The 25,049-nt window shown below is 36.1% G+C and overlaps 3 protein-coding genes across 3 annotated transcripts; 1 reads left to right on the forward strand and 2 right to left on the reverse strand.

Annotated features, from left to right (window-relative positions):
* The first annotated feature begins 1,975 nt into the window (after positions 1 to 1,975).
* LOC126826569 (uncharacterized) lies at positions 1,976 to 5,871 on the forward strand. The gene is made up of 5 exons (XM_050555589.1): positions 1,976 to 2,112; positions 2,935 to 2,959; positions 3,352 to 3,609; positions 3,971 to 4,063; positions 5,051 to 5,871. Exons 1-5 carry the CDS (start codon positions 2,047 to 2,049, stop codon positions 5,614 to 5,616), a joined length of 1,008 nt encoding a protein of 335 aa, XP_050411546.1. The 5' UTR covers positions 1,976 to 2,046; the 3' UTR covers positions 5,617 to 5,871.
* Positions 5,872 to 8,821: 2,950 nt separating this feature from the next.
* LOC126826427 (neurogenic locus notch homolog protein 1) lies at positions 8,822 to 18,636 on the reverse strand. The gene is made up of 12 exons (XM_050555578.2): positions 18,511 to 18,636; positions 17,160 to 17,390; positions 16,616 to 16,786; positions 16,135 to 16,314; positions 15,516 to 15,689; positions 15,112 to 15,291; positions 12,219 to 12,512; positions 11,490 to 11,675; positions 10,917 to 11,072; positions 10,541 to 10,649; positions 9,793 to 9,854; positions 8,822 to 9,218 (listed from the first exon to the last, which is right to left on the reverse strand). Exons 1-12 carry the CDS (start codon positions 18,629 to 18,631, stop codon positions 9,127 to 9,129), a joined length of 1,956 nt encoding a protein of 651 aa, XP_050411535.1. The 5' UTR covers positions 18,632 to 18,636; the 3' UTR covers positions 8,822 to 9,126.
* On the reverse strand, positions 18,633 to 23,248 carry LOC126811612 (uncharacterized). The gene is made up of 7 exons (XM_050537358.1): positions 23,036 to 23,248; positions 22,557 to 22,760; positions 21,625 to 21,813; positions 21,080 to 21,300; positions 20,186 to 20,468; positions 19,644 to 19,800; positions 18,633 to 18,642 (listed from the first exon to the last, which is right to left on the reverse strand). Exons 2-7 carry the CDS (start codon positions 22,738 to 22,740, stop codon positions 18,633 to 18,635), a joined length of 1,044 nt encoding a protein of 347 aa, XP_050393315.1. The 5' UTR covers positions 22,741 to 22,760; positions 23,036 to 23,248.
* Positions 23,249 to 25,049: the final 1,801 nt, after the last annotated feature.

Below are 25,049 nucleotides of genomic sequence, written 5' to 3' on the forward strand. Positions count from 1 at the left end.
TTCAGTGGCTATTTATTTATCAAGTCAACAAAGAAATGAAAATTAAATCTGTTTGGCCTTTATTTCTTGGTGAAAGTAATTTTGCCTCTATGCGTCCCTAAAATATCAGTCAGGCAAGTGATAACTGCCGTATTAGAATTCGTTGTTTTTCAAAATGATCAAACATAAAAAACAAACATTTTTAACATCCCACGTTTGTATTATGTGATACATATAAAGGCGTTATTTTGATGAAATTTTATATCTATATCTGTTTTTGATTCTATGAAAATAGATATATGATCGGTCCTCATAGGGAAATTAAAGTGGTAGTCCATTTAAACAAGATATATTTGAAACAGATTGAATTCTTCACTTCACAATATAATCTATAAATTAATAATACAAATCAGTTATCATCCAATGAATGAAAGAAATGGGGTTAAACATCCCACTTTCATGCACCTAATGTGTTTTGAATTTAAATTTCTTTTATCACTGACAAGAGGTAAAGCGGCCGAAAAATCCGAGGTACTTTCCAGGTCAACAACGGGATCGAACCCGGGGCTTAAGGATAGCGAACCGGCGCCTTACTCACTACATGGATCTGCCTCCGGTCCCAAGTCCATCGCTGACTCACTGAGCCACCGCAACTTCCCCAGTCATTGTCCAAATGAAACATGTGATAACAAGTACAATATTAAATGACATTTAACGTTCTACTGTTCTGCTCCGACTGGGCTAATGAAGACGGGCGTACGACCTACTCTTATATCGAATTCCAACAGACAAGAGATTTGTTTATGTACACGAGACCTCGGTTTTTCATCCTATCCAAACGACTATACGTTGCCCCTTGCCAGACCTTCTGTCCTTCACCACTCCAGAAAATCTCGATAAACTTTCTCGGCCAACACAGGTTAGCGAGCAACGTCTTACTCACCGAGCCACCATGGCCCCGAAAAATAAAAAGAGTACAACGATATTGTGTCAGCTATATGGACCCCTCAAATACGAAATGGTATCAAGCGTCTTAGGAAGACCCCCGCTTTCACTAGGCCAGTTGGTGTAAAAATGTAAACCCAGTTTAAAGTTGCAATTTCATATTTTTAAGTTATATTTTTAAAATTTATTAAAATAAAACCTTAAAATAGATGGTATCTATAAACAGTCCTACCTTGTTAAAGAATAATCCTATTAATCCTATAATTCACTATTGCCAGTTGAGAAATTGGCAAAAATACCATTTCAAACTTCAAATTCAAACGTTTGAAGATAGCAATTCCATGCGGGGAATAGGAAAACAAGGGGGGTAATTGTGTTATTATATCCGGGGTCAAAAGATTTTTAAGTGGGAGAATAATACCTATGATCGTATAATAGTGAGTTGACAATCTATTGAGCAAAAGACATAGAAATAATTATGTTTTGACTTTCTTAGAAAATATGAAATTATCGCTTTAATATAATTTCGAGAAATGATAAATTTATTCTGCATACAAAAATTTGCTAGCGCCTAGCGCAGTGCATTCATAAAATGGGAAGTGATATATATACGGTGTGTTCTGCAAAGACTAAGCGTGTTCTGATCGTGAAGGACATCCGAATGGTGCAAATGATTTAAACCTGAATCGTCAAAGTCAATCTACATGGCAGATGATAACCTCGAGGCCAATGTTCACCAGCAGTCCCAAAGCTTTAACAATTTAAAATAACTACAACAAAATATTGATAAATTAAATGAGAAGTGACATCAGCTGTTTCCAAAAGAGACATTGTGAATATATATCGCTGTACAGGATATATTAAGTCTACATTCTGGAATGTTGGAACTTTAATATGACCGCTTAATCTCCAATTTATTTTAGTATTTCATTTATCGATCATGCAAAGTGTAACTCACCAAAGGTTATATTTATTATATAACATCAGCTATATTTAAACATATTTACAATATAAATAATATCAGTGGGTATCATGTGGATAGCCTCAACAGGTGATATGTAAGTAAAGATATATAAAGAACAGAATTATTACCTATATCACTATCTGATCATCTACATCAAGATGTCTTCCTTGAATATCCTACTGTTTTTATTCAGTGTAACACTGACTGTCTGTTATGCTACTGATGTAAATATTACTTCAATACTTTATATTAATTTTTCAATCAAATATGTCTTTGTTGTGTTTATTAATGTCTATTAATGTTTATTTATTTAAATTATAGAGACACAATGGATATTTTATTATTATTTATTGTGTATAATTCACCGTGTCTGAATCCTTGTTGCTCAGTCTCTTTGGTTATGACTCAATAACCAGAAGCTGCCGGTTTCGATCTCGGTGTTTTCAAGCCTGGTTTAATCTTGTAAACGAGGAAAGGCGTCTAGTCGTATGGATGGGAGGACAAGCCAGTGTCCGTCGGTACACTCGAAGGCGTGTAGGTAAAAGAAAAAATGACAGTGGGAGTTCTATGGAGCGTAGATCGCAACACCGCTTTCCAAGCAAAATTACCCCCATTGCACACTACAAGGTGTATGCCTGCCTTCACTAGTCCGTTTGGTGCGGAGGAGAGGAGACTTCATTTACAATTCGATTAAAACACACACCCTATTTCGTTTCGTTTTTATAAATCGAAATCTCGTTTGATTTCATTGTTATTGATATATAAAAATCAGTATATTATTCAGACTGCACGTGGGCATGTTGCCTAAAACGGATGTGTTGAAATCCTTAAAGTTTCATAGCCCGCTGTATAGGTCGTTCTTTTATTCAATACTTGTTAGTTGGCTTAGAAAATAAATCTTAGACTCTCTTTTGAGAAAATATGTCTTAATATTACTGGCACTCTTTTGTCTAGGATATCATAAGAAAGTTTCGTAGTATGTATCTGTATAATTTTCATTAGGATATGACAATATTGAAGAAAATAATAATTTTTGTATTTTATAGAATGTTATATTCAGGAAGAAGAGAAGTAAGTATTTTAAATATATATATATAACTTTTAATATGTTTGGTAATATTCCGCAAACGTATTTATATATTTTATACTATTACTTATTATTGCTGCTTGTTTATATTTTATTATTTAATCTGTATGTCTGTTTATATTGTATTATTTAATATGTGTGTTTTATTTTATAATATACTGTATAATAAATGTGGGTCTATTTATATGATATATTATTATATAATCTGTGTGTCTGTTTATATTTTATTATATTATGTATTCAAAGTGCCTGTTTATACTTCATATATATTTATCTGCTATTTATCCTAGGTGTCTTAGTATAATATCTTTTAACATTATTATCCATTTATTAATGGTTCATGTTATAATTCATGGTTTAATATTGTTTGTTCTAGGTGGGTGTGACCAAACTTATTATGGTCCAAATGGAAATATCGAAAGTCCAGCTGAGAAAAATGGTTTTTATGCTAACAACCTATGGTGCACCCTTACCATAAAGAATGAAGGTGGACCTAAAGATATTGTACTGGATCTTAAGAAGTTTGATTTGGAACCTCAGAGGTCGTGCTATTGGGATAGTTTAACCGTTCCTTCCGGACATGGTATTTACCCAAATAAACTGTGTGGTCAAAGATCTGGTCAACAAAAAACATGTGAGTCTTGTATTAGTTTTATGTCAGCGTTTTGAGTTAATTTTCTTATAATTCAACGTATTTCAAGCTCCATAAGCCAAACATTAAACAGTCTGGAAACGTTTCCGTGAATGGGGAGGTAACGCTTTTAAATAGTGGTCTTGCATAAGTAGTTTAGTTGACTTGATAATAACGTGTGTTTTGAGGGGTTTATTCCTTTATTACTCAGAAACGTAGATAATGGACACTAACATCAAGCGTATTCCTTTATTACTCAGAAACGTAGACAATGGACACTAACATCAAGCTTATACTTTAACATTAACTATAACTGTTTATTCCGAAATCAAAGTTTTCAATATGCTATGTATTATATTTTCAGTGAGGAATGTCTATGGCGATGTTAAATTGACATTTAAAACCGATTCTTCAGTAACATATCCAGGTTTCTTAATAAAGTATACGGTTGTAGACAGTAAGTTGATATTTTATTTGCATTTTTATAAGGAATTTATTTTGGGTTGAATCAAATAATTTCATAAAGTGTATAAAATGGTGGCAGGTTGTTCGCTATATTCCGGAATTTCCGGTGTATTTTTTAATTTAGTCTCCGACATCATGCAGGCGGTTTTCCGGCGTGGTTTTCCCTTGTCAGAGGTGCAGGACGGAGGGTCTGACAAGGAAAGCTGTCTAGTCGTTCGGAGGGGACGCAAAAACCAGGTCCCGTGTATACACTGGGATGCACGTAAACAGATCCCTTGGCAGTTGGAATTCGATATAAGAGTAGGCCACAGTGCTACTGCCCGGGCAAAATGTCCCTCATAGCACATTGTATGGCGATGCCCGTCTTCATTAATTAGCCCCGTAGGAGCAGAACAGTAGGACGTTAAACCCCATTTAATTTCATTTCATTTCATGCAGTCTGAAATCAAGAGAGGTTATTTCCCATGAAATAGCTTGATGAAATATCGTTGATTTTGGCTTTAATGGTCACAACTTTATTCAACTGTAAACGCTAACATTTTGAATAGTCCTATAAACATGTTGATTTACATTCGCAGAAAGAACTTGACTAATAAAATATTCCACAATTTTAATATTATTATCTAGGTTTTTTTTATAGTTTATAATTATCTAGTTGGTTTTTTTTGTTATATTTTTTAATTATCTAGGTTTTTGTTATATTTTATAATTATCTAGGGTTGTTTCATATTCTATATTTATCTAGGTTTTTTGTTATATTTTATATTTATCTAGGTTGTTTTTATATTTTATAATTATCTGGGATTATGTTCATATTTTATAATTATCCATGGTTGTTTTTATATTTTATAATTATCTACGGTTGTCTTATTAACAGATCAATGTAATTTAAACATGTAAATGTTCTCGGTCAGTAAATTCGTAGATTCAGGTATTACAGATTATTCAGTTTTATTCGACATGATTTTTCATATCTAAGGTGAGAAAGATGGTGGATACCTGACAACACAAGAACCCGGAATGGCACCTGGTTGGAATTTCGTAACACATACCTATTATGATAATGTTACTGATTTCAATAATAACAACGGAAGTTACCTAACCACACAAGAACCTGGAATGGCTCCTGGATGGAATTTTGTAACACATAACTATTATGATACTGTTACTGCTTCCATTTCAAACAGCAGTTACAACAACGGAAGTTACCTAACCACACAAGAACCTGGAATGGCTCCTGGATGGAATTTTGTAACACATAACTATTATGATACTGTTACTGCTTCCATTTCAAACAGCAGTTACAACAACGGAAGTTACCTAACAACACAAGAACCTGGAATGGCTCCTGGATGGAATTTTGTAACACATAACTATTATGATACTGTTACTGCTTCCAATTCAAACAGCAGTTACAACAACGGAAGTTACCTAACAACACAAGAACCTGGAATGGCGCCTGGTTGGAATTTTGTAACTAATAACTATTATGATACTGTTACTGATTCAGATTCAACCAGCTACAATTTTACTACGTCGGCATAAAATTTCACGGATTCAATTGTCTTTATCAAGTCGTGGATCTCATACATGAATATTTGAATAAATAACATTGTATCGTCATGGTTAAATAGCATAGTCTTGATTAATTATTATAGTCTTGATTCAATAGAATAGTCTTGGTTAATATTAAATACTCTAAGTGTAATTATGTTTCTTCCGTCTACATTTTCCTTATTACATTGAATGTGATTGTAAAATACAAAATTACAAGTAATTAGAAATAAATAAAACTGATGATTTATTTGTTTGTTGATTTATTTTAACCAATTTATAATAATAATATGTACATTTATACCCCGCACAGTTTCATGCTAATATGCATGCTCAATGGGATAAAATCAGTTAATACTGTATGTAGTACATTCCATATGTTGATACAGTACTGGATGAACAAAATTTGGCAAACAGGATTTGTGCGGAAATCAAATCAAATGAAATTAATTTGTCAAGCGTCCTACTTTTATGCTCCACCCAGGCCATGGAATCTGCTATGGGCGAAATTTTGCCCGGATTATAGTATACTGAGCGCCATGGAAAACGCATCACTTTTTTTTCCCAAATATTTTATTACTAGGTTGTTTTGTATGTATAATATTATGCAATAATATGAACTATTGTTTCACACAATGCTCCAAAACGCAAAAAATATCGGCCCGTGTGCACAAAAAAAATTGCACGAGATGCACATGAAAAACCCAATATTCACGTGCAGCATTGTGTGTGAGCCCTTTAAAACACAGGCACTTGAAAGGATTAAAATAAAACTTCTTACTACTCTTTGACTATATATTACAGTAATAAGAAGGTGTATCAGCTGACATTTTGTTTTGACTTGTTGACGACATTTCGTCTGCTATCATCTCACAATACTCACTAGTTCTAACACTTCCCGTCGTTTTTATTGCCAACGAGACGTTATTTGATCATTATGCACCTTCCAATGTAATTAAATTGGTCATTTTATAGCTTTATTAATTACAAATCAAACTTGAAGCGTGATGACTTGGCTATTCGTATATTAGACGGACCGGAAGTAAGACGAAATGAGGTCAACGACGTCATGTTGGGGAAGCCCTAATTTTGGATTGGTCGAGGCGTGTTACCAAAACTAAAATTGACCTTCATAAATAGCTGATCGCCAATTAAGAATCTCAGAATGACAGCTGAATACTCTCATTGGTGGGTAACATACTTAGGAAAATACATACTTTGGAAAATTTAATGGAGAAAAAGTAAAATGAATTTATAAAGGTGATATCTATAATTAAACAATTTTATTTCTGCAACTTGCGTAGACGTAAAACTGTGTCGTGTGTGTGTGAGGGGGTGGGGGCACATATCTCTTGGGTAGACAGGTAAAAAGTGATACAAAATTCATATATTTTTGGGGAAAAAAATAGTTTGCCTTTTAGTCGGCAAAAATGAAGTGCCTGTAATAAAGAAATAAACAGGGCATCTCCGATCATGTTTTGGCCGATATCTGCTATAATAAATTTTTCAAGCATTGATCGTTATAAAAAATTATCTGTTTCATCAATTTTTCAGAAACCGTTATTTATTTAAATTGACTAATAAATTTAAAATATCTAAAATCAGTGTAAAAAACGGCGTCTAGTGCCATTCTATAACTTCAAAAACCTGACATTTTTCACCCGACAAACACGGTAAATGATAGAGCCTACGCTTCGAGGCAGCTGTTGAGCGAGGCCGCAGGCCGCGTGTTTGTATTATGGTGCAGCCTGGATCACCCAGTTCCTAGGCAAATTTTAATTAACGGATAGGTTTATAAAAGTACTGGGTGATACAGACTGCTACAAACAAAAGCAAAAGGGAATTTCTTTGACCTCATTTCTTCGTACTTCCGGTCCGTCTAAGATACGAATAGCCAAGTGATCACGCTTCAAGTTTGATTTGTAATTAATAACGATGTAAAAAGACCAATGTATTTACATTGGAAGGTGTATAATGATCAAATAAAGTTTCGTTGGCAATAAAAACAACGGGAAGTGTTAGAACTAGTGAGTATTGTGAGGTGATAGCAGACGAAATGTCGTCAACAAGTCAAAACGAAATGTCAGCTGATACACCTTCTTATTACTGTAATATATAGCCAAAGAGTAGTAAGAAGTTTTATTATAATCCTTTCAAGTGCCTGTGCTTTAAAAGCATGTTTTCAACTTATTGTGCAGTACATGAACTGTGAAACGTCAATCTGTCGTAATTTGTTGTTGGACGTGTGAAGGAATCGAGCTAGAGATGCCGAGACTTACTGAAAATCAACGGAATGAAGCCATGGGAATGTCCAGGGCTGGCATGTCTACACGTGCTATTGCCAGACACTTCAATTGTCATCAGTCCACTATTGTAAGGTTGGTGGAACGTGTTCGAGTTACTGGATCAACACGTGATCGTCAACGTCCTGGTCCACAACGCGTTACAACCCAGGCTCAAGACCGCTACATCCGGGTCATTCATCTGCGTGACATATCCGCCCAGCGACTCGAACAGGTGCAGCAGTCGTCGGAAGACAAGGACCAGTAAGTGCCAACACCGTAAGACGTCGTCTAAGAGAAGTAGGACTCCGTGCACGACGACCTTATGTTGGAGCTATCCACGGGGAACATCACCGTCAGCGGTGTTTGATATGGGCTCAAGGACACAAGACATGTAGAAGAGTAGACTGGCAAAGTGTGCTCTTCAGTGATGAGAGTCGCTTTCATCTTTATCACGCTGATGGCCGTCAACGTGTGTGGAGACGTCTTACAGACTGCTGCGTCTTCGAAACGAATCGATGGGGTGGGGGAAGTGTAATGGTGTGGGGGGCTTCACATTTCATCCCGGACCGCCCTACACATTTGCAGGGGTCGCGTTAATGCTGAAGCCTACCGTGATGATGGCCCGTGGAGGACACACGCGCTACTGACATCTGTGTCGTACTTTTGGTTTTGACCCCTCTGACTTTGTACCCTTGATTACAGATTAAACATCCATAAGTGTACAAATGTGTTGTTCTTGATGTGTTCCCAATATTGTTCACAATAAGAAGCAAAATAAATAAGATATGTTTACAGGATCATTTTGTTATACAAAAAACTAAGTGATGCGTTTTCCATGGCGCTCAGTATATTTATTAAATAAGGTTATAACATGTGTAGTCAATGAAATACAAATAGTAGACGAGGGACATTAATAATAAACTTTTATTGAATTAAACTATCTCAATTGGAAATGCTATATCTTTTTGATACAAATATTAAATAGCAACAAAATTATTGTATTCTGACATAAAACTGTCAGTTGATAATTGACTGTAAAATTAAAAATGCAGTTTATCTACAACCGTAACGAGAAATATATCTTATAATAAATGGTGGGTGCTGTTGTCGTCTGTGAAATTTGTAACCACACGTATTGAAATTTGTAACCGTTGTTAAAGTATTCCCGCTAGCTATAATAAATCATTTTCTTGTATTTCTAATCGTCAAGCTTGATTCATTTAGTCGTTGACAATGGGGCCACAGATGATCCCCGATGTACTTTGATAATTGATCCTGATCTCATGGACTTTGCTCCATTCCCATTTCCTGCAATAAATAAAACAAACTTAGATAATTATAACGTTGTTGCTTAATTGAGTGTTTCAATAGGAATCAATAGGATGCATCTGTGACAGGGGTGTTGATGTTCGATATCGAACTCGCGAACCCAAAGCATGGAATCCACATACTGAGGGTGACAAAGGGAAATCTAAACGACTCGGTCCAATCTGATTAAAACATATATCCTATTTTGTTTCGTTTTTCACAGTTTAAATTTCTGTTTATTTGTCTTGACTACAGGGATATCTTGATGTAGGCAATTACCTGACCCATGATAAGGACCTGGCAAAACTTTTACTTGCCAACTCAGACAACTGGCAATCCCCAAATTCTTCTCGGCCCTCACCGGGGTTTGAACCTGGGACATTCTAGTCGGGAATCTAGCATCCTTACCATGGCTCCCTATATATATACATATATAAAAATAGTTCTCGTCATTTAGTCAAAATTCACGTATGCAATCGGAGGTCATCAATAGTATGAAAAAGACGAGAAAGACCAAACGAAATTTACATCGGTATTGTAATCAGATTTGACTAAGTAACGAAGATAAACATACCATTATATTTCAATTCTTTATTTTCTTCATCAGAAATTTTTGCATTTCCCTTCTTTTTCTTGCTGTAAAAAACAAAATAATGACACTCGTTAAATACACTTCCGTAAATATCTACTAAATATAAGAGCTCTAGGAAAAGGCAGGTAACTCATGTTCTGTTTTCTAGTGCCGGGGCCTGTTTCACGAAATTTTAACTACGATAAAATCCAAATTTTAGTAATTTGATTGGATAATATTAGATTGATTTTAGTGCTTAACCAATCAAAATTGAAGTATCTACTAAAATTGGATTTTATCTTTAGTTAAATTTTGAGGAGACTGTTACCTGGACAGCAAATTCATTCCCGGTCTTTCGTTATTAGTACACATGGGTCTTTAAAATTGGCAGGACATCTGTGTATCTGGGAAGCCAGGCGACAACTGTTTCTTTCCTGACGGCCCTAGTATATTAGCCGCTAGATCTCTATTGACTCATACGAGTATTTAGTTTGGGGTATTGGCTGTATTTTTGGCCCCCCCCCCACCTCACCATACACTTACGTTAAGCTTGGTCTTGCAATCACACGGATCTTTTTTTTACGATATCACCCCCGGTGGAAGCGGACGTTAATACCAGTAATAGTAGTTGGTGTATCTCGAGAAGCATCACTAGGTTATACATGCTACTCTAGCCACACACAATCGTGGGATCAAACCCCAGGAATTGAACAAATAATATGCCTTATGTTAAAACTATTTGGCTACTTACTAAATATATACCAGAATAGCGATTACAACGATTAATATAACCAACACAATAGGTACTATTATAGCAATCAGCATATTATCATCACATGGTGCAATGGAAGTAGAAACCCCTGAAAGAATACCAAATAATATATTTAATCCATAAACTACCAACCGTGTAATATATAAATATATTTTCTTAGCGAAATTGTAAATCTTTATAGTCAGCTCTAATAAGAAGGTTGGTGCAAACTGTTCTGCTTGGCTCCTGACGGGATGTTTTAAACAATATAACACTATTAGATTACCCAAAGGTACTGCTCACTTTTATGTTTAATGTTTTAAGGGTGACCAAAAATTAGATTAATAGGAAAATTTATTAACACACTATAATATACCTGTACACTGGCTGATTCCATAGGAGCCAACCGTGACTGTTGTTCCACTATTTGGACATGGCTTACACGAACTCTGGGCAGACAACTCTTGGTAGGATCCGCTTTCACACAATACACAACTACTTCCGTTATGATGGGTTCCAGGTGGACATTCAACTGTTTGAAAACATTAGAACCAGCTAGATCAGTTTTAACTCCACATTTTATACTTTAGTGGGGTTATGCCAAAATGATTATGGTAACTGGATCCAACCAATGTAATTTTAATTATCAAAGAGAATAGTAACTTCTAGTCAATGACTTAATTTTCATTAGTTTCAAGAGCATTTTCTTGGTCCCAACATTCGTGCTATCAGAATCAGAAACGGGGGTGATATGATCAAGTAACATATGAAGGTTAATGAAATACACGGCATGGCATGGGTGAGGAGAGGGGTATAACTGAAAGGGGCAACAGGATAAACTAAACCGTGGTATTTTGATCGAGGCTCTGGCGTTTTTAACTGTTAATGAAGCTATATCACGTGATACACATATTCGGTTATTGTGATAAACTTGAGAACGTTAACTTACTGCACACTCCAGCCAGACTGATAGATTGTCCAGTACAACTGATGACACCGTTCGCTTCTATACTACCTGGTAAAGTGGGACCATTGTCTGTATTTACACTAAAGAAAGAACTGTCATCTTTAATCTGCTGGGCGGATTTATCCATGGTATCCAAAGAAGTTACAAGCTGTTGTAAAGTGGAACTTACTGAAACACGTTAATAACAACAAAAGGGTGTGAGGTATATGTTTAATGGTGTATAAGAAAGGATTTTCAAATATTATGACAAACCTGAATAGGGCACTTAATAGTGAGTCGATTAACCATTTCCGAAGATCAACAATAACAACACCTTCTCAATGAGTACAATATCATTATGCATAATAGAGTTCGACTGATGTCATACTGATTCACACCCTAAAGTAAATCCGTTTTATATCAGCATCAAAGAGAGAAGATAAATCGGGTTTAACATCAAACTAGGTCATTTCGGGACTGACATAGCAAGATAACATTTTATTTCAATAAATAGCTTGCGCGTGGGTATCTTTAGCAATGTAAGGAAACGTGGGAACACGAAGAAAACCCTCGAGGTTGGGCAGGCTACCCTACTTCTTAGCTGGGAATCGAAACCATCTCGCTTGACTCATTGACAGATATTATAATCTAAAGCGCAAGCGTTGGACCACACGGCCACCCAACGCCCCAACCCCGCTTCTTTTTAAAGGAGAAATTAAAAAAAACTGATACCTTGGCCATTGTTGACGTATTGGTCCAAATCTAAATTCCCCACATTTTGTTGGGATGTAAGAGCCATGTTAACAATGGTATCACCAGTGGCGCGCCTCTTTCTCCCTGTGTTTATATTACTGTTACAATCAGTATTAATATTTACAGAACATAAGGATTTATTAAGACAATCTAGAATAAGTGTCTTCTGTTCAAGCTGTTGTTTTATGGAATTCATCAGCGTCTGGTTAGAGCAGGATACACTAGGATAAGTAGCTGTAAAAGTAAGACTCACGGATTGTGCCGGAACAGTACCTACAAAAGTTTAATCACCAAATGTAGCTGTTTAAAACGATGAATTTAATCTTTCGTAACGGTTTGTTTGGTTAAGCTGGGTGGATGTTGTTGCTAAATGCCATCTGGTTAAAACACAACGTTTTCCATAGTTCAAATTTTGTTTTATTCGTCTCCACGACAGTTAAGATCTGACAGGATTTTTAAATAAACGACACTCTCTTTAATATAAGAGATTAACAAATTAGAAAAAAAAACATACAAAACGATTAAGAACTGTATTTTTGTGCTAAATGTGTAGAAGGATAAAATGGAGAAAACTGACAAAAAATATAAATGTCCACATTTGACGTAGTAAAAGCGGCTAATACATTGTAGCATGGTATGATACACATTGACTATATACATTATTACACTTATGTCACTATATATATACATTCTTAATTTCACTGGGACATTGTTGCTTCCGTTAATCTTCTCCAGTTTTGGCTTCAGTGCTACAAAGTGTAACGGGTGCAGTTTACGAGACAGGTTTTAACTATTTCCCTGTGGTTGATTCAAGTAGCTAATCGTTGACATTCGGGTGAATTTTGGTACTATATATTTGTCATTAACTCTACATTTTGGATTGTCTGTGCTGTGTTGGTCTGTACTAGAACCCTTTTGCTAAAACATGCCTGTGTTGGTTAAACATCTTTATTTTCAAAAATATGTGATACGTAGCATACGATTGAACCATTTTTTTGCAGAAATCAATACTACAAAGTATTTGTTTTTAATCACTCAATCTGAAGTACAATATCTAATATAACCAGCAGCTGCCAGGCAGGATACGCCCACATTTTCGGGAGATGGATAGAGAACAAGCTAAGAAGAAAGTGATTTTTCCTACAATCAAGGGCCATAATTCAGGAAATTACAATTCGATATGCGCAAATATCGAAAGGAACCGAGATCTTTGTGTTATAAACTTACATTTCAAGTTTCAACAAAATCGGATAAAAAGTGTGACTTCTATAGGGTCCACAACTTTGATGTACCCTATTTTTACGCTATTTGAGAACGAAGGGCGGCCATTTTATCTGTCAGTTTTGGGCTGATTTTCACGAAATTCGAACTCAGTCATCCTTAGGGTGTATCGGTATTATAATAATACGTTTTTTTAAATCGGATAAAAATTATGACCTCTATATGGTCCAAAAGCTAAAAACGCGATTTTTCATACAATCAGGGGCCATAATTCAGGAATTTGCGGTCCGATATGCGCGAATATCGAAAGGAACCAAGATCTTTGGGTTATAAACTTACATTTCAAGTTTCAACAAAATTGGATAAAAATTGTGACCTCCATAGGGTCCACAACCTTGATTTTAACCATATTTTTACGCTATTTGAGAACAAAGGGCGACCATTTTGTCTGTCAGTTTTGGGCCGATTTTCACGAAATTCGAACTCAGCCGTCCTTAGGGTGTAACGGTGATATAATAATATGTTTTGTTAAATTGGATAAAAATTATGACCTCTATAGGGTCCACAAGCTAAAAAAACGCGTATTTTCGTACAATCAGGGGCCATAATTCATGAAGTTACAGTCCGATATGCGCAAATATCGACAGGAACCGAGATCTTTGGGTTATAAACTTACATTTCAAGTTTCAACAAAATCGAATAAAAATTGCGACCTCTATAGGGTCCACAACCTTGATATACCATATTTTTACGCTATTTGAGAACAAACGGCGGCCATTTTGTCTGTCAATTTTGGGCCGATTTTCACGAAATTTGAACTCAGCCATCCTTAGGGTGTAACGGTGATATAATAATACGGTTTTTTAAATTGGATAAAAATTATGACCTCTATAGGGTCCACAAGCTAAAAACGCGATTTTTCGTACAATCAGGGGCCATAATTCTGGAAGTTACGGTCCGATATGCGCAAATATCGAAAGGAACCGAGATCTTTGGGTTATAAACTTACATTTCAAGTTTCAACAAAATCGGATAACAATTGTGACCTCTATAGGGTCCAAAACCTTGATATACCATATTTTTACGCTATTTGAGAACAAACGGCGGCCATTTTGTCTGTCAATTTTGGGCCGATTTTCACGAAATTCGAACTCAGCCATCCGTAGGGTGTAACGGTGATATAATAATGCGGTTTTTTAAATCGGATAAAAATTATGACCTCTATAGAGTCCACAAGCTAAAAACGCGATTTTTCGTACAATCAGGGGCCATAATTCTGGAAGTTACGGTCCGATATGCGCGAATATCGAAAGGAACCGAGATCTTTGGGTTATAATCTTACATTTCAAGTTTCAAAAAAATCGGATAAAAATTGTGACCTCTATAGGGTCCACAAGCTAAAAACGTGATTTTTCGTACAATCAGGGGCCATAATCCATGAAGTTTCGATCCGATACATGCCAATATCGAAAGCAGCCGAGATCTTTTGGGGATAAACCTATATTTCAAGTTTCGTCAAAATCAGATAAGAATTGTGACCTGTAGAGAGTCCACAAACAATTGTGGACGGACGGACGTCCGGACGGACAGGGGCGACGGCATAATACGTCCACATGAAAATGTGGGCGTATAAAAATGATTTATTTCTTACTTGTACATGGTATCAACTGTTTTGAGGGCGTCCAGTAACCATAGTTACAGCGATAAACTGGTGGTATCTCAAGACAGACTAAACCGGGACTACACAAAACTTCGCACGTCATACTAGAAGCAGTACCAGTACAGTTGGCTTCAGCACCCGAAGCAGCTACAAGATCGGATTCATTACAGTCTAAAAAACAAAATGATATTTCCAGCTCAGCATGGCTTGGAAAAGCGTTTAGTCGTTCGGGTGGCACGCTAAAAATTCTGTCAGTTGGAAATCGAAATAAAAGTAGGCTGTAGTGCCGCTGTCAGGGCAAAATTCCCTCATAATACACTGTATGGCGTACGCCAATCTTCATTAGCCCGATTAGTGCAGAAAAGTAGGACGTTAAACCCATTTCAATTATTTACCTGAACAGCCCAGTTCTTGATCTTGAGTACATGGCATTGTTTCGGTATTTGAACCAGAACATGGCTGTACACTGGCTGAAGATGGTGGACTGTTACAACTTCTACTTCTGGTACGACTGTCATTACATGATAAACATCTTGTCCAGTTAGACCAAACAGACCAGCCTGCTGATCCTTTAAAAAACATATTTAAAGCTTATTTCATCTAGAATGGTTGTATTTATGAGTGGGTTCATTTTCATTCCCCAATATCATATCATTTCTGTTACTTTTTGATTTGACACATATTGATCGAAGTGTACAAAGTTTGGAGAAAAAGCTTTCTTTTGCCTGCGAATTAATTTAAATACCGAGCTTCAGACAAAATCCCCCGAGTGTTCTGGGAAACAGCATATATTCGTGCTTGCCAATTTACTACACATAAAATACCATAATATTTGTAAACTATGTTATACCTGGCAAAAGAATGTAAGCTCAAATAGGCCCCTTCGATTCTAGTTCTCTAATTGTTATACACAGAGGGCACGGGGGGGGGGGGTTGTACCGTACGTAGAAAACTATACATTTGTGGGTTCCGAATTAAGGGGAAATATTTACCAATCCTAGTCCTTATACTCACGATCACAGGGAGTTACCGCCCTTCCTGGAGACCAAACACCATTAGAACATGTATGCACAGGTAGTGAAGAGTTGTATTCATAATCGGCATCACAACTAACAGTACATGTTAAATTAGATCCTACACTGGAGCATGTTACCTTTGTGCCAGCTGGAAATTGAAGATCATTGGAAGAACAATCTGAAAATCATAGTATTGTTCATTAAGCTTATGGGGTGGGATAGGTAAAATATGTTTGACCAGGAACTGTGTCCTAAGAGCAGTTCATTTCTTTTGTTACGGCATAAAATACGCAATATAAAATGAAACAAAACGAAAAATGAACTCCTAAGAGCAGTTCATTTCTTTTGTTACGGCATAAAATACGCAATATAAAATGAAACAAAACGAAAAATGAACCGAAAGAACATCTGAATCTGATTGATATGAAATATATGCACAATATAATATTCAATTAAGTAACCGGAACAATAATCATTACCTTGACAGCTAGGTAGATTACAGTGACGACTATCGTCATAACTACCACTACAGGGTGTTTGATTTGTGTCAAAAACACAAACACGTGTTCTAGTTTCAACACCTTCACCACAATCACTAGCACTACATGGATCCCAAAACTGCCATTCACCCCACTGTGATGCACTTGATGCTGAAAATAGATTCCATATAACTGTTTGATAGTTATTTAATCAAGAAGGAGTCCATAAGGACACAACAAAATGATGGTTCATGAAATTACCATGATATGCTCTTGCAGAAATATAACCGATTTTATTTTCAAAATATGAAACTTGAAGTAAAAATAATCCTTGTCGAAATAACACAACATCAAACATTTCAACATTTTATTCTGAACAGAATGTTAAATATGTAACCTCCGTATTTATTTTATGACGTAGTGATAAATGATGTATGCTGGGCTTTGTGGGGGCTAGATATATAACCACAAGAGCAAGAATGGGACAATAAAATTACATTAAATTTTTTTATATTAATAGAAATACAGCATATTATACCATTACCTTTTTCTTGATCGCAATATTGTCCTCCATAGGCTTCCGTACAGGAACATGTATACGCATTTGCAGATGGGTTACTGATACACGTTCCGCCATTTTTACACAGATGAGATGTACATGGATCTAGAGGCGTTTGACAGGTATTACCACGGTAACCCATATTACAAACACACACGTAATTATTAGACTTGGATTGACACTGATGTATCCCACACGGAGAATTCACACAATAATCTAGTTAATAAATGAATTCAAATAAAAACAATAATTACGGGCGTAAAAATGGTGATATAAATAAGGGAAAAAAATTACAGTTTTCTATTAATTGAATTAGATATTGTCAAACGTAGAACTACCATGCAAGATTTTGATTATTTTTTCGTTTAAAAGAAAACAAACCGTAAATTAGCAATCAAAACAAACAAGCTATAATTATTGCTTAGTAATTTTCCCGAAACTGGATCTCATTTCTTAATGGACAATAATCTCTCTTAGTTTTTAGCTTAACCATTCGGTCCAAATGATATCCTCGATAAATACTCGGAAAATATCGGAATTGACAATAATCTCTCTTAGTTTTTGGCTTAACCATTTGGTGCAAATGATATCCTCGATAATATCGGAATGTTACCGAGAAATGCAGATTGGAGTTTTCGGGTCACTGTACAAAAATGATATATATGAAATATGAAATGATATAGGGTTTAACGTCGTACTGTTCTGCATCGGCTGGGTTAATAAATACAGGCATATGTCATACAGTGTGCTATAGTGGGGGGGGGGCCTTTGCCCGGACAGCGGCACTACGGCTTACTCTTATTCTAACTTCCAACTGTCAAGGGCTCTTTTACGTTTTTACGTGCGCGTCAATGTGTATACAGGAACTTAGTTTTGCGTCCCATGCGAACGACTATACGTTGTTCCTTGCCAGGCCCTCTGCCCTGTATCACTGACATGTAGGGAACCACGTCGGAGAGCCGCAATGAGCTATATCGGTATTTCCTCGGATCGAACATAGGACCTCCAGATTAACGAGCCAACGTCTTACTAATTGTGCCACCGCGGCTCCCCAAAATATGGAATATGGCACAATACAGGAATACATAATGCAGAAAGTTAAAATCAAATGTAAATGGAGGATGACAGTTAGTCCATAATCGTTTGACTGCGGCTGTCATTACACACATACTATCGATGTGGAGTTTTGGCACTTTCCAATACATGGAGTAGCTGATTTAAAATGCCTTATAGATAATGCACAGCTAATGACCACGTTTGCCTCGTTAACTTTTCTTACTGTGAACAAGTATTTTTGTCTGGGGCCTATGATTCCTTTCTATAGAATAATACATACCAACAGGAGAAGGAGGTTGTACAATAAGTCTGGTACAATTCTTACTACCACTGATACTACTATTACTACCAGTTGGACAATTATAACATGGTTCGTATCCAGTGCTTGAAAATTTGTCCATCTCACACTGTGCTGCAATAATAACAAAATAATATAACATTTTATTAGTTTTTGGTATATATTGTGGCGATATGCTACTAATACCACGGAACACGGGTGGATTAAGAACTTGGAGGCCCTCCGCAATGAAAAATTTATGGAGCCCTGAAATATATTTAAAAATTTATTTTAATAAATCGACCCTTTAATACCAAAATAATACTAATACTGTAGTAAAAATTATATATTTGTTGGGGCTTTTTATTAATACTAATAGTAAAAATTATATATTCGTTGGGGCTTTTTATTCTCGTGTACTGTGGGTCCCCACTTTGTGACTGTGCCATTTGCGCCGTGGTAAATTCTACAGTTAAACTACGGGCGCTTATGTTTGTTTATCCAAGGCTGCCACCGTGTGTAGTTTTGTCAGTGTACATCTGCTTTTTCTAACTATTGCTTTACTGGACACTAAAATTTCAAATATGCTGATAAACTGTGATATTATAGTTTACTTTTATTTGATAAACTGAATATTATTGTTTTTGACGATTGTTTTCATTTTATCACTCAATTGCAGTGGCGCGTCGACTATATTTTGAGTGGGTTGGCAGACTTTAAATCCATCCTAAGGGGGCGGGGGGGGGGGGGGGGGATACCGCCCGCCCATGGGAATATTTTGGAAATTACTGTTTCTAGAATCATTTTATAGTAGTATATCAGCAGGAATCTCTTGATACCTGCGGCTGAAATATGCATGGCTGTACATTTTATATGGGTCCATTGCTTGGGACTACTCACATAGCTCTATTTTCAAGAATGAACAATTACCTATGAACAAAGTCTAACAAAATCTTTAATTGTGAGATATTGAATCTAGAGTTGTCAAATCGTGACCAGTGATAAATGGGTTGAGTACATTACGTCAAATAGATCGCCCAAAAAATATGAGTTGGCAAAATATACTTTCTGTTGCCCACCTGTAAAAACTGTGCCACTGGTCCGTTTAGTAGAATCATCTATTTTAATAAATGTACTTACATACGCATCGACTAATGTTATGAGAACTTGCATGTAGAGTTGTCTTTCCTCCGTCACATGGTACGCACGTGCTGTTATAATGGTAAGTACCAAGGGGACACTCCTCACAAATATCATTGATACTATTATACACACTTCCAACTGCACATGATTCTAAAATAACAATAATATACTGAATACATTTAATATAAGGAATAAAATTACGCGAAGAAATTTTAACAAAATTATAGTTATGAATATTTCTGCGTCCTCTATAAAAGGGTGGTAAAACTGTGTAGATTTCAGATTTTTATTTCGGAAATTTATCCTGACGGAAGACATTTCTTGCCCTGAGTGTGGACGGGAAAGAACCTTCGATATCTATCTTGTCCAGGTTTTACGGGCCGACATAACTTGTAGGTTAATTCGCGAAAGAAATGCTGGAATTATTGTGCTTATAGCCACATTAGAAACATAAATCTAAAGTATTATACGCCAAAGGTATATCATCCACAAGATATTTAATTCCCCATTCTAAAAGAAATATTTTATCACTTACGGCATGTTCCAGTGTCAAACTGGACAAATTCTCCCACACCACACACAAACTCGGCGGGGTTTTGGTAAAAATAAAAGCCTAAAGAAAATCCGGGAAAGGCGTTATCAAACGTCGCACTGTAGATGTCATTCTCCATGGCCAGTGCAAGTTCACTAAGATAAAACTCGTGCTCAAATCTTGCGTCTTCGATAGTCATACCATTTAAATCAAAATCTATACGGAATTGCCAGGTAATTATGGCCTTTTGTGTTTGTCTTTTATAAATATGACGAACCTCAAAATCCTGTAATAGTACATATGTGTTAACGACGGTGTTTCTGTATTAAAATTAAATATATTTCAAATAATGGCGTGCTGCGGGACAGATGGGGCTTCCATTTAATTATCGTTGTACAAACTGTGCAGCTTAATCTAAAGCATCTAGCTTTCTCACATTTCTCAGTAGACTACTACTAGGTTCTATACGTGAGTCCTGGAGGCATACCATATAGGAGTTGGCCCCGGCATCACAAACCATCTGAACGCCACTGATTCAAAATCAGTGGTCACCACAGCTTTAACATTTATCATCTCTGCCAATAGTGCGTCTATTGTTACTAAAAGTATCACACTTATCACGGCTACATAATCATAATACGCGGATAGAGTGGTACTTTCGGCAGGTGCAGGGTATTTCCGGTTTCTAATATCGTTTGAAATTTGCACATTATTGAGAGGCATAAAAAGGATACTTCCGGTTGTTAATATCGTTTGACATTTGCACATCATTGAGAGGCATAAAAAGGTATTTCCGGTCGTTAATATCAATATCATTTGAAATTTGCACATTATTGAGAGGCATAAAAAAAGCCCTGATATACCATCCATCACATTCTTCAATGTTTCATAAATTACCTCGTGTCTTTTCTTTCTGACGACTTGTTCTGAACATTGTACTTGAAGACGTTCTATAGAACACTGTCTGCCTGGTAAACATGCATCTTTCCACGTACCAGTATCATGTAGACTATTCATGAAGTTAGCTTTTATTTGGTCTATGTGAGTTTGGTCAGTACAAGAACCGTCATTTATTTCTAATTCCGCCACCATAGACATGTGTGTTGCAAACTTTTTATCTGTGAGTGGAGGAGAGAACAAAATCCTGTTTAACGTCCACTCAACACATTCCAGGATCAACATATGGTGTGTCTTTATTTCTATAACTTCGTTGTGCTTAGGGAGTTTAACCAGTGTGTGTGTGGGGGGGGGGGGGGTCGTTGAAACCAGAGAGGGTACACAGGTGAACCAACGTTTGCCACATGAAAACATGAGATGGTAACCATGGCATCTGAGTGAATGACCGAGTTTATGATCCAAAACTCACGCGCTATACCTGCACAATTAGGTAGTTTAATCTGAACTTCTTACTTGCACAATTAGAAAGATTGTTATGCACTTACCTGTACAATCAGGTAGTCTATTGGTTGGTTGCCATACATTATTTTCTATATCACATGTTAAAACTGTATTAACATCTCTAGGATAATCATACTGTCCATTACATATTAACTCACAAGTTTTAATATTAGAGTTCGTTGTACATGTTATTGTTCCTTGTACTGGTGCCAGTAAATCCACACATGGTATATCTAAAATAAATAACAGAAGACTGAATGCTAAGCATTAAAACCCATGCATTATATAGTAGTACATCTTTTACCAAATACTGTTTATAATATACCATTGTCAGTACTCAGTTAACATTTACTAAAGCTCATACTTTCCCTATTCATCTTGAAAAATAATAAACTTCTTTGATTCAAGTCAAATAAAATTATTGTATTGGGTTGATCTGATGTGTTATTTTCATTAATGATGAGGACAAACTCTGGTTATATTTTTGTTGAAATCGACAGGAGAACACAAAATCGGTTACAACTCAATACTGACTTTATATAATAGAAAATACTCAACTAAAACGGGTTATTATCGAAAAAATCAAACATAAAATCTAATGAAAGAGGTTTATAATCACTTTTTAAAAGATCATTATTAATGTTTCAACATACTTCAAGCTGGCTTACAGAATCGGTTCATCTTTGAGATCAATTTTGTCCTTAGGTTGTAGATATACAGTTAACAGTTGTGGATTCACCTTTTCATCTTTACGTTCCGGTTAAATTTTAGCACTTTGCGCATTATATTCCTAGTGTAGTTATTGTTTATGTCGCTGTAAAGAGATCTGTCAGTACCCCAAAAACGTACTATGCTATATTGGTTTCATATCACCTGTAACATTCACTAGCAACCGATTGGATATGTATTGGCAAAAGTCAACCAGTTTATAGTTCTCGGTTTTCTTATTTTGATATAAACATTAAAATATTTTTACCTTGACAAGTGGGTTCCCCGTTACCATTCAAGTTCCACTGGGCCTTTAATGGCTCACTACCAGAGTCTTCACATGTTATTGATGTTGATCCCACCAGAGATTTACCAGGTAAGCACGTGATATTACATTGATCACCTCGTGTATAACCACCACAACTATATCGTACAGTGGTATCAATAAACATAGGATCAATACATCGTAAATCTGGAAAAAAAGGCAAACGCATTAACGCGGATTCTATTTCGTTTCGTTTTCATAGATCAAATTTCTTAGTGGAGGTTGTCACTGAGAACACCAGACGACATTTAGTCATGGGTCGGTATTCTGTCGCCCTATGCAAAAATGATACATGTAGCGCCTAAGTCCACTGTGGCTCCTTTATTCATTTCTAACTTATACTGGTTTTTACATTACGCCCGTTCTTAATCCATTTTAGAATTTTAAGCGATAATTTGAGAGATATATCTAAAGATACTGACGTTTTACCACAATATTGAAGGTACAGATTGCTTCCTGGGCAGAGTCCTTTGCGACGTAAGTTACCGCTGTTGATCCAACTGGAAAGACTGCTCCGGATCCTTTTGTACTGTTCAAAATGACACTAACTATACCAGAGTTATCTTTGGCTGTGATGTTACTCCAAGTAGCTACTGTTGACACATGGATATCACTGGCGGTCAGAAATATTTGCTCCGATGTCGGACAGTTTTCAAATACTGGTGCTTCTGAATCTTAAAACATGAAATAAAATATTGGTTCGATATCTAACGATCGGCTTTCTCACACCAGATCAATTAACCATGACTGGAGTAACCAAATTCGATATCGAAAAAACTAGCTAAAAGTACATATATTTTTGCTTGGTCATTTTATGTGCTCTTTACATAGAGCGGCTTCCGTATAGCATTACTGGGAAATATTAGTGAAAAGAGACTGGTTATAACAGAATTATCCATATTCCTTTGATCTTCAGAATATTTAATCTAAATACATTCTGAAATGGAAGAACAATTAGTTTGTTTAACCTACCAGCACATTGGGGTATTCCATTTTCCCACTGTCTATTTATACATATACTAGTTGTTTGCGATCCTATAAGGGAATAACCGGGTTGACACCATACGGTGCACTGACTGTTGATATATTGACCATTACTACAACTGATATAGGTACCATTAGAGACTGGTTGTGAACATGTAATAGCTATTGGTAATAACAAATAGATTTTTAAAAACACCACAAAATATAATACATTGGTAATATAAGTTTATTAGATCGTATATCGTTTTCTTTGTTAAAGTCGCATTCTGGCTTCATATGTTATATAATTTATTATTTATTAACATGAAAAGCCCATAATGAACTCTCCGATGTTAAGTAGATAAAAAGATAGTCGAGACTTCGCTCAGAATAAGGGGTAACTTGACCAAACTTTTCAATATGTTCATTTTTAATTTTCTAAGAGTAAGCTTACCATCGCATGTTGGTTTGGGGTTATCATATTGCTTAGTATCCAAACAATTAGTAACAGAAGGACCATTGACGGTGTAACCAGGGTTACATTGAAAATTACACTGGGTTCCTCTTCTGAAATCTTGATGGTTGCAACTTAGTTGACCATTAATGGGTGCAAGAAGAACACTACAGTGATCAACTGAAATAATGATAATATTGTATTCCTGAATATGTATGAAACTTAATTTTAAACCCACAACACGCTAGAATAAAGATTAAGTCCATATATGGTCAAAAGTGTTTTTATTTAAAAAAAAAAACATATTGCTTCAAAAATTATTCAAATCGCTTTATGCTAACTTAACTTGAATGCCAAGTTTACATTGGTATCTATTGATTTCATACCACCATCGTCCTTATCCCTTCTTTCTTTGGGGGGGTTGGATGGCCGAATGGTTAGCACGCGCGCGCTGTATCATACGGTCTGTCATTGAGTCAACTGGCGGGGTTTCGAATCCCCGGTTGTACGTGACAAGGAGTAGGGTCGCTGTCCAACCTCGTGGGTTTTCTCCGGGTCCTCCGGTTTCCTCCCACAGCTAAAGACCCCTACGCGCAAGCGAATTATTGAAATAAAATTGAACCATGTGTTAGTCCCGAAATGACCTAGTTTGTGTAGAGTGGACGTTAAACCCCATTTCTCTCTCTCTCTCCCTTCTTTCTTTGTTCTATCTTTACTTTACTTACATGTGCTTAATTACACAGGGTATTTAAATTAGAATAACACTTTTTTATTATCATGAGTGTCAGTGTCAAGATATTAAGTGGTTTGTACGTATACCTTCAACTTCAAAATTAAAAGAACAGTTGTCTCTATAACCATTTCCATCTATTATTTCAAACTGTATAAGGTAGAGCCCTTTAGGAAACTGGTCACCAGATGAGTATTTACCAGCAATTTGTTTGACTCCTTGTATCTCATTCCCAAATGTATCTAAAGCTATCGGTGGTGACCACGATATCACGGCAGTTGTTTGTCCA

The sequence above is a fragment of the Patella vulgata genome, chromosome 1 (assembly GCF_932274485.2).
Source record: "Patella vulgata chromosome 1, xgPatVulg1.2, whole genome shotgun sequence".
Lineage (NCBI taxonomy): Eukaryota > Metazoa > Mollusca > Gastropoda > Patellidae > Patella > Patella vulgata.